At 37.8% G+C, this 12,279-nt stretch overlaps 1 protein-coding gene across 1 annotated transcript; it reads left to right on the top strand.

Moving 5' to 3' along the window:
- Positions 1-4,993: 4,993 nt before the first annotated feature.
- On the top strand, positions 4,994-10,758 carry LOC310692303 (vomeronasal type-2 receptor 26-like; the record flags this gene model as incomplete). Its single annotated transcript, XM_083473019.1, has 4 exons — positions 4,994-5,830; positions 6,901-7,128; positions 7,531-7,657; positions 9,857-10,758. 4 exons carry the CDS (start codon positions 4,994-4,996, stop codon positions 10,756-10,758), a joined length of 2,094 nt encoding a protein of 697 aa, XP_083329145.1.
- Positions 10,759-12,279: the final 1,521 nt, after the last annotated feature.

Raw genomic sequence — 12,279 nt, 5'->3', positions numbered from 1 at the left:
ATCTTCAAATTGTATATTAAGACCAAAATCCTGAGCCCACTTTATTTGAGCTGACTTTACCATTTCATTTAATGTTTCCCCATAAAGTAGGAGATTGTACTTTTTTTAAGTAATTTCGTGTCGCTCTCAACTATCTCTTTTTGAAAGTTTGAAACTGTATAACTAAAACCTTTCTTGTTGTCTTCCTTAAACTGTTCATTTAATTGTCTATGATGTAACCAGCTTTGTAAAAGGATCTTCAATTCCTCATATCCTTTCAGCCTTAACCCTCTTTCTGCCTCTATTAATAATTATCTATATGTAGACCAATTTCCTCCTTTACTAAGTGGTTTTAATGCTAATGCTTCCACCAGCGAGAGCCACCATGGTTCTAGAAAGTCTTTATATTTATTCCAAACTTTTATAAGCATTTTTCTTATTATATGATTATGAAAACCTTTATGTTTTTTATCTTTCCCGTACCATAAATATGAATGCCAACCAAATCTATTATCATGTTCTTCCAAGTCCAGTATTTCATATCTCTAATTTAATTCAATCCCGAATCCATGTGATGCAAGCTGCTTTGTAGTATAATTTCAAGTCTGGAAGGGAGAAGCCTCCTCTATCTTTTGTATCTTTAAGTATTTTATATTTTATTCTAGGCTTTTTTCCCATTCCAGACAAACTTAGAAATATATTTTTGCCAGTTTCTGAAGCAGACAAGATTGCTTATTATCGGTATTGACTGGAATAAAAATAACATCTTTGGTAGTGCATTCATCTTTATTGCTGCTATCCTTCCCATCAAGGAGAGATTCATTCTATTCCAAACTTCCAAATCTTTCTTAATCTCTTGCCAAACTTTCTCATAGCTTTCTTTATACAAATTTAAGTTTTTATTAGTAAGCCAAATTCCTAAATATTTGACTTTTTTGTGAATTTCTATTTTTGTAATCTCCTGCAATTCCTTTTTCTCCAGTTCTGTCATATTTTTTGTTAGTATTTTTGTCTTTCCTTTATTTAATTTAAATTCTGCCACTCACCCAAACTCTTGTATTTTTTTCTAAAGCCTTAAGAAGACATAGTTTTGGTTTCTCAACTGTGATTACCAAGTCATCTGCAAATGCTTTCAACGTAAATTCATTTTCCCCTGTTTTTATTCCCACAATCCGCTTGTCTGCTCTTATGTTTCCGTTCAAAACCTCAAGAACCAGAATGAATAATAAAGATGATAACAGACATCTTTGTCTCGTTACTTTTTCTATTTTAAATTGGTTCGTTATCACCTGGTTAATAATTAATTTTGCACTCTGTTCTGTATATACAGCTTGTATCCCTTTCATATATTTTTCTCCATATTCCATTTCTTCCATCACTTTCTTTATAAAATCCCAAGATATATTATCAAATGCTTTTTCTGCATCTATAAACATCATTGCTGTTTTTTTCTCATTTCTTACTTCTAAATACTCTATTACGTTTAAGATATTTCTCATATTATCTGTCATCTGCCTATCTGGAAGGAATCCCACTTGGTCTGGATGTATATAAACATTTAAGACCTTTTTCAATCTATTAGCTAAAATATTAGCAAATATCTTATAATCATTGTTCAATAATGAGATAGGTCTAGAGTTTTTGACCAGGGTCAAATCTGTATCTTGTTTTGGAAACAAAGTACAGTGGTGCCTTGCAAGATGAAATTAATTCGTTCCACGAGTTTTTTCGTCTAGTGAATTTTTCGTCTTGCGAAGCACGGTGTCGGAAAAGTTTTGGAAAAGCTTCAAAAATCACCAAAAACCTCAAAAAAGGCTACCACACCACGTTCTATGAGTTGCTCCTCGAAGTCAAGTCGCAACTGTATTAACGGTGTTAAGAAAAAGGAAACAAACTTGCAAAAAACGCAAGACGTTTTCATCTTGCGAAGCAAGCCCATAGGGAAATTCGTCTTGCGAAGCAGCTCAAAAACTGCAAAACCCTTTCGTCTAGCGAGTTTTTCGTCTTGTGAGGCATTCGTCTTGCGGGGCACCACTGTAATATAAGCTTCCTTCCATGTTTCTGGAATTTCCCCTTCTGTTAGTACTTCACTCATTATATCTTTCATTGGATTTACAAGCTGTTCTTTAAAAAAAATATAGTACTTTGCTGATAATCCATCTGGTCCTAGTGATTTGCCCACCTTTATTTGACTTATTGCATCAGAGATTTCTTGATCTGTTAGTTACATATTTAAGAATACTCTCTCTTCTTGTTTTATCTTTGGCAGATGACTCTTTTTAATATATTCCTGTATGTTGATTGCCTTTTCATTTCCTCTTTTGTATAAATTCTGAAAATATTTTTAAAACACTTCCCTCATTTCTTTTGTTTTGTTTAAACTTCCCCATTGGAGTTAATTTTACCTATATGATTCTGTTGATTTCTCCTTAATTGCCATGCTAACAATTTTCCAGGTTTGTTTGCATGCTCAAAGAATTTCTCTTTCATTTTTTTTTTAACTTTCCATGCTATTTCATTGAATACTGTGATTGTAGTAATTTCATTGCCTGTTTTATTGATTATTTATTTGGGTTTTTTTCCTAATTCATTTTCTCTCTTTGATAAAGCAGCCAATATTTCTTTTATCCTTGCTTCCGTGGCTCTTCCCCCCCCCCCCCCAGCATTTTATTGTATTAAAAAGACCTCTCATGACTGCTTTACAAGCATCCCATACAGTTTGACTTTTTGTTTCCTTGTTTAAGTTCAATTTAAAATATTCTTCTTTTTTATATATATATTGTCTACTAATTATTGATTATCCAATAAATCATCATTAAGTCTCCATCTAAAAGCTCACCATTCTTCCTTTTGCATTTCCATAACCATTGGGTTATGGTCCGACAAAGTCCTTGGATCTATCTCAACTTTCCTAACTTTTCATTCCAACTCTTTAGTAATCCAAACAGCATCAGTTCTCACACTTCTGTCATGGACATGAGAATAGTACGTGAACTGCTTCTCCATTAAATGCCTTACTCTCCAAATGACTCCCAAGTTCAAAGTTTGGGCCATATCAAAGAAAGTTTTTGGAAGCTTCCCTTCCTTTGTCTCTTTTTTTGTAATAGTTCTGTCCATCTCTAATGATGTTACGCCATTCAAATCTCCCATTATAATGATTTTTTGATCTGCAAACTCCATCAGGTCTGTTTCTAATTTTTTAAAAAAATTCTGATTTATTGTCATTAGGGGCATATACTCCTACCAAATATATATTCTCTCCCTGAAGTTTTATTTGAACTATTAAGATTCTCCCTTTTTCATCTTTTTTAATCAGTTTGGGCTCCAGCGCAGGTTTAATGTAAAAAACTACACCTCTTTTTTTGGTATTGTCAGCAGTAATAAAATCTATCCCTAATTTTTTATTTGTTAGGATTCTTTGGTGTCTTTTTGCTATATGTGTCTCTTGTAAACAAATTATATCTAAATTTTATTTAAGAATTAAATGTTGCACCCTATTTCTCTTGGTTTTATTATTCAGCCCATTCACATTCCAGCTCACTATTTTAATATTTGCCATTGTCTATTTTTATTGAGGTAGGACTACCCCCTACTGCACCTTTCTCTTCTTCTTGTGCCAGCAATTCCATTGCCAGCCTTTGCTGTTCCAGAGGGGTTCTCCCATGCCTACCTGCTTCTTGTCTTTCTAAGTCTCTGCCTTGTTTTTCAAAAAAATCATGTGCCTGTATTTCTGTTGTGAGTCTGTATCTTTTGCCTTTATATATAAATAAGAGTCCTTCCGGAAACTCCCATCTACATAGTATGTCTGCATTTTTTAGGGGGGCCTCTGTCAAAAATTTATATTTCCGTCTTCTAATTCTTAATTTAAAAGGGATTTCCCTAAAAATTTCAACCCTGTTATCCCCAACCTTTAGTCCCATTTCAAATCCCTTCCGGAGAATTGTTTCTTTGATTCTTTTGGTTACAAAAGTAACAAAACAATCTCCAGGCTGCCGTCTCCCTCTGTCTCTCCTATTTCTGACCCCATAACAATTCTGAATAGCCTCCGCCAGCAAGTCTTCTCTTTCTCCTAGCCATTCCACTAGTATTTTTACTATATACTTCTCTAATCTCTGATCTTGTTGTTGCTCTAGTAAATTGTGTATTCTCACTGTATTTTCATCCTGCCTCAATTGTGTCATAAGAATAGGATCTTCTAGCAAGTCCAATCTACCCCCACCCCCACCCAGGATTTCCTTACATGTGTTTTGTTGTTGTTTCAGTTGTGCCACCTGTTCAGAGGTGTTCTCATATTTAACCAATTTTTCCTCAAGCTCCTTAAACTTTACATCCATCCTCTCTCTGTGTCGTGACAGCTGGGTTGTACTTTCTTGTATTTTAACTCTCATTTTTTCAAATAATCCCAACAAAAATTCAAAATCCTTCCTCTGTTGAGCAAATTGCTCCATAACAAATTCTGTCAAATCTGGTTAAGGGTCTGTCTTTTCAGTGCTCTTTTCCTGTGCTAAACCTCTTCTGTCTCCTTTCCCCCCATTTGAAAACTTGTTCGTGGCCCATTCATGCCAAACATGAACAATTTGTATGTATAGGCTGGGGACCTGCTTTATAAAGCAGAGCCTGGCTTTAACTGAAGAAACACCATAAAGTTCAAAGACTGGTTAAGTTGGATTTATCAGAGGAGGAATTAGACACTCTGCCCATCAGGCAATTGACAATACTGTGAAAAGCTTTAACAAAAACTGGGTGGTTGCTGATGCAGACTGAGATCCTTGTGTGAATGAAGATAGTGCCTTTAGCCCTTTGCTCTCCTATCATTAGTCACTCAGGTAGTACAGTCGAGAAATAAAATGTTTGTTGATGTGAAGGATGCACTATTTATATGGATGTTCAAATGCACATGTCAACTGCATTTCACCATGCATAACACAGCTATATAAATGGAGGGTGTTTTCTTTCTCTCTCTCTCTTTTCCAAACAAATATCTCTTTAGCTCATATATGGCCCCACTCCAGTGATGAATACTAAAATCCCAGGACTACCATTTTACCAGATGGCCCCCCAAGAAAGTCACCAGTTTGCAGGGATTCTTTCTTTGCTTCTGCATTTCAAGTGGACGTGGATTGGGGTCGCTGTGGTTGACAATGACAATGGAGAAAGATTTGTACAAAATGTGCTCCCACTCTTTTCAAACAGAGGTATTTGTTTTGCCTTTCTAGAAACAATCCCCAAATTTAGTTTTCTCACTGAAGGATTCACTCTGATGCAACAAGGGGCTAAAATACATGATAGAGTGATGGGTAGCAAAGCCAATGTTGTGGTGGCCTATGGAGAAGCTTCGACCACTATATTTTTGAGATGGCTTCCATATCTATCAATGCTTGGGAGCACGAAAACGAACGTAAAAGGCAAAGTATGGATATCGACAGCCCAAGTGGAGTTCAATTCACTGGCCTTTCAGCGGGATTGGGATGCAGAAATATTCAATGGTGGTATATCCTTCAGAATTCACTCCAATGATCTACCAGGATTTCATCAATACATTGAGGGCAGAAACCCTTTGAATGCAGAAGGTGATGATTTCATCTGGGATTTCTGGCAACATGCGTTTGGCTGTGTATTTCCACATCGCGTTCTGGATGATGTGATGGGGGATATCTGCACAGGAATGGAGAATTTAGAGAAACTTCCTGCATCTCTCTTTGAAGTGACAATGCAAGGTCAAAGCTACAGCATCTACAATGCTGTCTATGCCATGGCCCATGCTTTACATACCATGTCCTTAGCAATACCCAAACACTCACAACTGCTGAGTAGAGGGAGACAGAAGCTTCAGAAGCAGCAGTTTTGGCAAGTAAGGGGCAAGAAATCCATACATTGCATGGAATATATACTAAGTTTCGATTTCCCTAACCAGTAACCATTTTGTTCTCCTCCCTGCCCTCCCTGGCAGCTAGAAAGGAAACATAAATTTTAATAATACTTTCCACAGATGTAATTACATAATTCTGTTACGGTATAGAAAACACAGAAATGTGATTTGAGAGTCTTTCAAATTTTGCACAATACTCCTTGTTGTTTATGAACAGTGTGTATGCTGGCAACTCTGCTAATTTTTGTAGCATCCCTGTTTGCAATAGCTGGGTCGTAAAGGGTGATTGTATCTTCCTTCAGTCTTGTACTTCATAACTGTCCAAGTATGCATGGTGGGACAGTACACTTTCAGCGTTGAACTCTACATGCATACATACATTGCATACAGATGCACAGAAAGACATTTATTTACTACTTTCACACACCCATTCATTCCTTTTCTCTCTCACACTATTTCCCCCAATTGTCAGTTATGATCTCATTCATTAAAATATGATGTTCGGAGGAATTAACACTTCCCTCTCCAGGATGGTGTGAGCTCCTGTTGCTCAGTCCCTGCTCCTGCTCACCTAGCAGTTCGAAAGCATGTCAAATGCAAGTAGATGAATAGGTATCGCTCCGGCAGGAAGGTAAACGGTGTTTCCGTTCACTGCTCTAGTTCACCAGAAGCAGCTTAGTCATGCTGGCCACATGACCTGGAAGCTGTATGCCAGCTCCCTCGGTCAGTAAAGCGAGATGAGCGTTGCAACCCCAAAGTCATCCACGACTGGACATAACGGTCAGGGGTCCCTCTACCTTTACCTCCATCTGAAGCCTGTCAAACAAATAGGATTCCCTCCCCCACCCCATACACACACACACAACTTAGACTACACCTTAGGAATGCTAATGGGGAATGGAGTATAGAGAACACTGCAGACCATGTGTGAGCCTAAAATAGGCTACATGTATGTTGCAGGAAGCGGAGCTACACTCTTTGTACTAGATCTCTCTTTGAAACATTCAGATCCACCATCTTCTAAATGCTTGCCTTCTCTCTCTTCATTCTAGCTCCATCATTTTCTGAGAGGTGTCTCATTTAACAACAGTGCTGGAGACACAGTGTCCTTCAATCAGAATGGGGAGGTGATATCTAGCTTGGATGTTATCAACTGGGTTATTTCCTCCAACCACTCCTTTCTTAGGGTAAAAGTTGGGAGGATGGATCCTGAGGCTCCTCCAGATGAAGCCTTCACCCTTCATGAAGATGCCATAACATGGCATGGATGGTTTAACCAGGTGGAGTCACGTTTTTAGCTAATTCAAAAGAGATTCATTTTTCAATGAACAATTGTTCTGTGCTTTGATGTTTAAGATAATGTTCACTGGAGAATCAGAAAACTTACAAATTACTCTCTTTTTTTAGTGGATGTAAATGCATATATTTGTCCAGGATCAAATTGTGCACACTTTCCATCCCAAAGGGGTGTAATATTGTGCAATCTGGTAAAATATGTATAATATCTCCTATGTATTCATTGTTTTAATATAGACGATGATGAATTACTCTCTGCAGAGCTGATCCACGGCTTAATGAATTGCTGTGACACTTTAGCAACATAAAGAAGGTCTCCAGAACCTGACTGATTCCAAATGCATTATTCTCATGAATATCATGTTTCTCCTTCATTTACTGATTAGGTTCGGCCTCTTTCGGTCTGTACTGAAAATTGTCACGCAGGATCAAGGAAGAAAGTGAAGGAAGGAGAACCGTTTTGCTGCTATGATTGCATCCCATGCCCAGAGGGAAAGATTTCAAACCAGGAAGGTAAGAGAAATACACAGAAATTTGGATCCAGATGCAGTACTTCCATTGAGTTTCCCTTGAAAGGAATGGGACAAATTAAGTTATGACTAACTGGTTCACTTGCTTTCAAGGGGACCAAGTGTTACTCACTGAGGTTACTTCCAAGCAATCTCTTATTAAGCCTTAATTCATGATTTGTGTGCTCAATGTTTACATGCAATTTGTTAGAGAAAAAATAGAATTTGCTAGATGAAATCAGCTATTTATTGTGTACGCATTCTGTTTGGTCAGTGCAAATGTTAGAAAAGGTTGCATCAAACAAATGTACCATTTTTTCCGTGTATAAGACAAGGTTTTTTGCTTTAAAAAAATAGTAAAATATTGGGGGTCATCTTGTACACGGAACATGGGCATCCTGGAGGATTTGTTAAACTCTTTAAGCTTATGTCCAGGATTTTGGCTTGGGTGGGCTGAGGCGGACCCTCCTGCTGCCATCCCCCTTTTCTCCTCCCCCTCCGGGCTGCATGCTAGTGACTGGCTTGCCTCCTGAAGCCCCTGCTGGCTCAACCACCGGAGCAAGAGCAGCTGCCACTGCCACCACTGAGAGCTGCCTCAGCTACCTCTCCTTGCCCTTCTTTCCTTTTTTTCTCGCTTCCCCTCTCTACAGCCCTGCCCCATGCCCGCTCACCACCTTCTTCAGCTCAGTTTGCTCGACGACATAGCCCGGCACAGAGTGAGTGCTGCCTTCCCCTAGCTCTTCTTTGGTATCCTGTTTGGGAGCCTCCATCCCTTCGCTTCCCCTGGAAGCGATTGCCCCCCAAAAAGATAAACACAGATCATCCAGATTTTCACTTCTATTTGGGGGTTTCCCCCCTTAATTTTGGGTTCAAAAGAATAAGGGTAGTCTTATACATGGGGGCATCTTATACATGGAAAAACATGGTTATCTCAAACTTTCCAGTGTACTTCCCAATTACTTTCCATATTGTAAAAAGTCTGTGCTTTTTGAGGTGGGGCATTCTTGTGCAAGAGCTCCAAATCCACTTTAATGGCAGAACTTGAATTTGCACATATGTGATTGAATCCCACACCCAAATAATGTTAGTCTTGATGCACCCTATATATTCAGTAACCATGCATATTTAGTCGGTACCTCATCTTTTCCTTTGAGATCTCTCCAACTTAATTATGTAACCAGCTACCATTACTTTTTTCACAAACATGGGATAAATTTAGCCTGCCTTTCTTATCATACGTGGCTTAGCACATGACAGCATGTCATCTTAGGGAATGAAACTTAATTTTTTCAGTAAAAACAAGTTTTCGGGTGTCAGGAATTCAAGTCTGCTACAGTGGAACCTCTGTTTTAGAGAGTCTCGGGAGCTGAGCGTTTCGGAAGCCAAATGCCAAAAACCCGGAAGAAATTGCTTCCATTTTCGAACGCACATCAGATTTCAAACAGCTTCCGCTGCATGTTTTTCAATTTTCTCAATGGATTTTGCAGACCACCCATTGCTCCTCAGTTTTTGAATGTTTCAGAAGTCACACGGTCTTCTGGAGCACATTACAGTCGAAAACCAAGGTTCCAGTATATTATCATGGTGACTGAACAATAATTAACTTGCTAAGTCTCCACTTGATTAAAAAGCATATATTTCGGAAAATCAAAGAATTTTAATTTTACCTTCTGAATATGTCAAGTACAGTGGTACCTCGGGTTACATACGCTTCAGGTTACATACGCTTCAGGTTACATACGCTTCAGGTTACAGACTCCGCTAACCCAGAAATAGTACCTCGGGTTAAGAACTTTGCATCAGGATAAGAACAGAAATCATGCAGCGCGGCAGCAGCAGGAGGCCCCATTAGCTAAAGTGGTGCTTCAGGTTAAGATCAGTTTCAGGTTAAGAATGGACCTCCGGAACGAATTAAGTACTTAACCTGAGGTACCACTGTAATGCTAAATAATAATAATAAAATTAAATAAGTTCTGTATATAATATTGATATATAATATAACTGCAAGTACTTGAAAGTCATTTTTAATGAATTTATGTATTTCTTAAATACATGATTAAATGATTTTAATTTGGGGAATATTAACTTAACCAAAATATCTTTTGAATTCCCAAATCATGTTATAGCTTTTGAGCATCCTTCAATGTTGATGTGATTGATGGAACGTGTATGAGCTGGGAACTGTAACTTTCTTTCCCCCCAGATATGAGTGACTGTGATAAATGCCCAGACAAAGACTATCCAAGCAAGAACCTAGATGCATGTATTCCCAAGGATATAAGCTTCTTGTCTTATGAAGAACCTTTGGGCATCAGTTTAGTCTGCTTTTCGCTTTCATTTGCTCTGATCACAGCTCTGGTGCTGGGTACATTTGTGAAGCACCATGACACTCCCATAGTCATTGCAAACAACAGGAACCTCACCTACACTCTCCTCATTTCTCTCCTGCTCTGCTTCCTTTGTGCACTGCTCTTCCTGGGCCAGCCAGAGAAGGTGACATGTCTCCTCCGACAAAACGCTTTCGGCATCATCTTCTCAGTGGCTGTTTCTTGTGTATTGGCAAAAACCATCACTGTGGTTCTGGCTTTCATGGCCACCAAACCTGGATCCAGGATGAGGAGATGGGTGGGGAAGGGATTGGCCAACACGATTGTCCTTTGCTGCTCCTTTGTCCAGGCAGGGATCTGTATTGTGTGGCTAGCAACCTTTCCCCCATTTCCAGATGTAGACAGTTACTCAGTGGCTAAAGAAATTATACTAGAATGCAATGAGGGGTCTGTGATGATGTTTTATGTTGTTCTGAGCTATATGGGCTTCCTGGCAATTATTAGTTTCATTGTCGCTTTCCTAGCCAGGAAATTACCTGACAGTTTCAATGAAGCCAAGTTCATCAGTTTCAGCATGTTGGTGTTTTGCAGTGTTTGGCTATCCTTTATTCCATCCTACCTGAGCACCAAGGGAAAATACATGGTTGCTGTGGAGATCTTCTCTATCTTAGCCTCTGGTGCTGGACTGCTGGGTTGCATCTTTTCCCCTAAATGTTATATTATTGTGTTCAGGCCTCAGCTGAACAATAGAGAGCAGCTAATAAGGAAGAAAAACTAAAGAAAGAAAGAAAAAAAGACTGTCCTTTTCTAATTAAAAGGGTGTTTGTGCATCAAATATTTGTGCATACATATAAAGGCTTATACACATTTCACTGTTGTCTCATTCTCATTGGCTGGAAAAAATTCACTTGGAATCCAAAAAAGCACAGAAAAGTCCCTTCCTTAAAAACTACAGTTGCAACTTTCAAATCTAGATGAAAACAACGAATTCCTACCCAGTCCACACTTTCTTCTTTTATCTACAAAAATAAAACCCTGTTCTTAATATATGATCAACACATCAATTATACAAGATTTCCTATAAATTTGTGTTCTAATATTTACCTCATAAATGGGAAATAATATGGAACAAGATGCCTACGAAATTAAATCAGCAAAGATTCATCTATTTCTCCCCTATTTTTAAGATACTCCTTAGGTGATATTATACCCTGGTAATTTTACCATCCATTAACTCCAATCTGTCCCCTAAATGCAGGTGTGTTTTTTTTTATTAAAAAAAAAACCCCATAAAGTCACATATTTCCACTTTGGGGAGTTTGTTTTCCTAGAAATTAATTTAATTACCAAACCAGCACTGATACCAGTTCCTTCATTAGCATTACTAGGGGTAAGAGGTGGGCCAAATATAGTTTGGATAAATAATTGATTATGTTGTTATTGATAGCCGCCAGTATGGTTATCATGAGAATATGGAAATGATGAGAGGAACTAAATAATGATGTATCGTATCATCAAATCTGGTCCAAAGCTACTGCGGAATAAATAACTCAGCAATGAAGGTATAATACAGGACAAACAAACAAAAACGTTTGAGGGGGAATGTGGGCAATTAAAAATATGTTTATCATTATAACGATGTTCAAATGCTTCCTTTGAAATAGGCTGCAATTTGGAATGCTTAGTTACATTTAAGTGAGAATATCATAAGACCTCGAGGACCATGTCCTGATATTTATAAATAAAGCATTTTTACTACCCTCAACTCCAGTAATTATTATTATTTTCAACAAAATTTCATGAATCAAGCCAGATTTGCACTTTCTTTGGATTTTTAAATTTCCTTTACATTCAGTTCTATTGTTTTTCTTTCTTTCTTCTTCTTGTGTCACTGAAATAAATATTTTTGTTTAAATGAATACATTTTTTTAAAAAAATGCAAGACTCCAGAGAAGAAAGCCAATCTCTTTTACTTTTCCCCTTCTCCTCAAAAAGAATAAACTTTAAGGGCTACAAAACAGATACAGATATGCTGTAAAATGGTAGTTTTGCTTTGAACGGAAATAGATATACCTCTCTGTTAACTGGGAAGGTATAATCAATCTTAAATAGGTACCATAATTTTTTCCTCTTCAAAAGAGAGTTGCTACTTTTTTGTATACTGCGCCACATCTTCTAGGAGAGACTATTATTGCTCTAGCATTAATAATAATCAAGCCTTGTGCTTTACTCTGCAGTTCAAGAGATTTGATTATATTGCATTATTGTATTGGCCTGTTACACTATATTTTTACATGTG

This window comes from Podarcis liolepis (genome assembly GCF_965112155.1).
Source record: "Podarcis liolepis genome assembly, chromosome: 13".
In the NCBI taxonomy this organism is placed as follows: Eukaryota; Metazoa; Chordata; class Lepidosauria; order Squamata; family Lacertidae; genus Podarcis; species Podarcis liolepis.
This window is presented reverse-complemented; position numbering and strand designations above follow the sequence as displayed.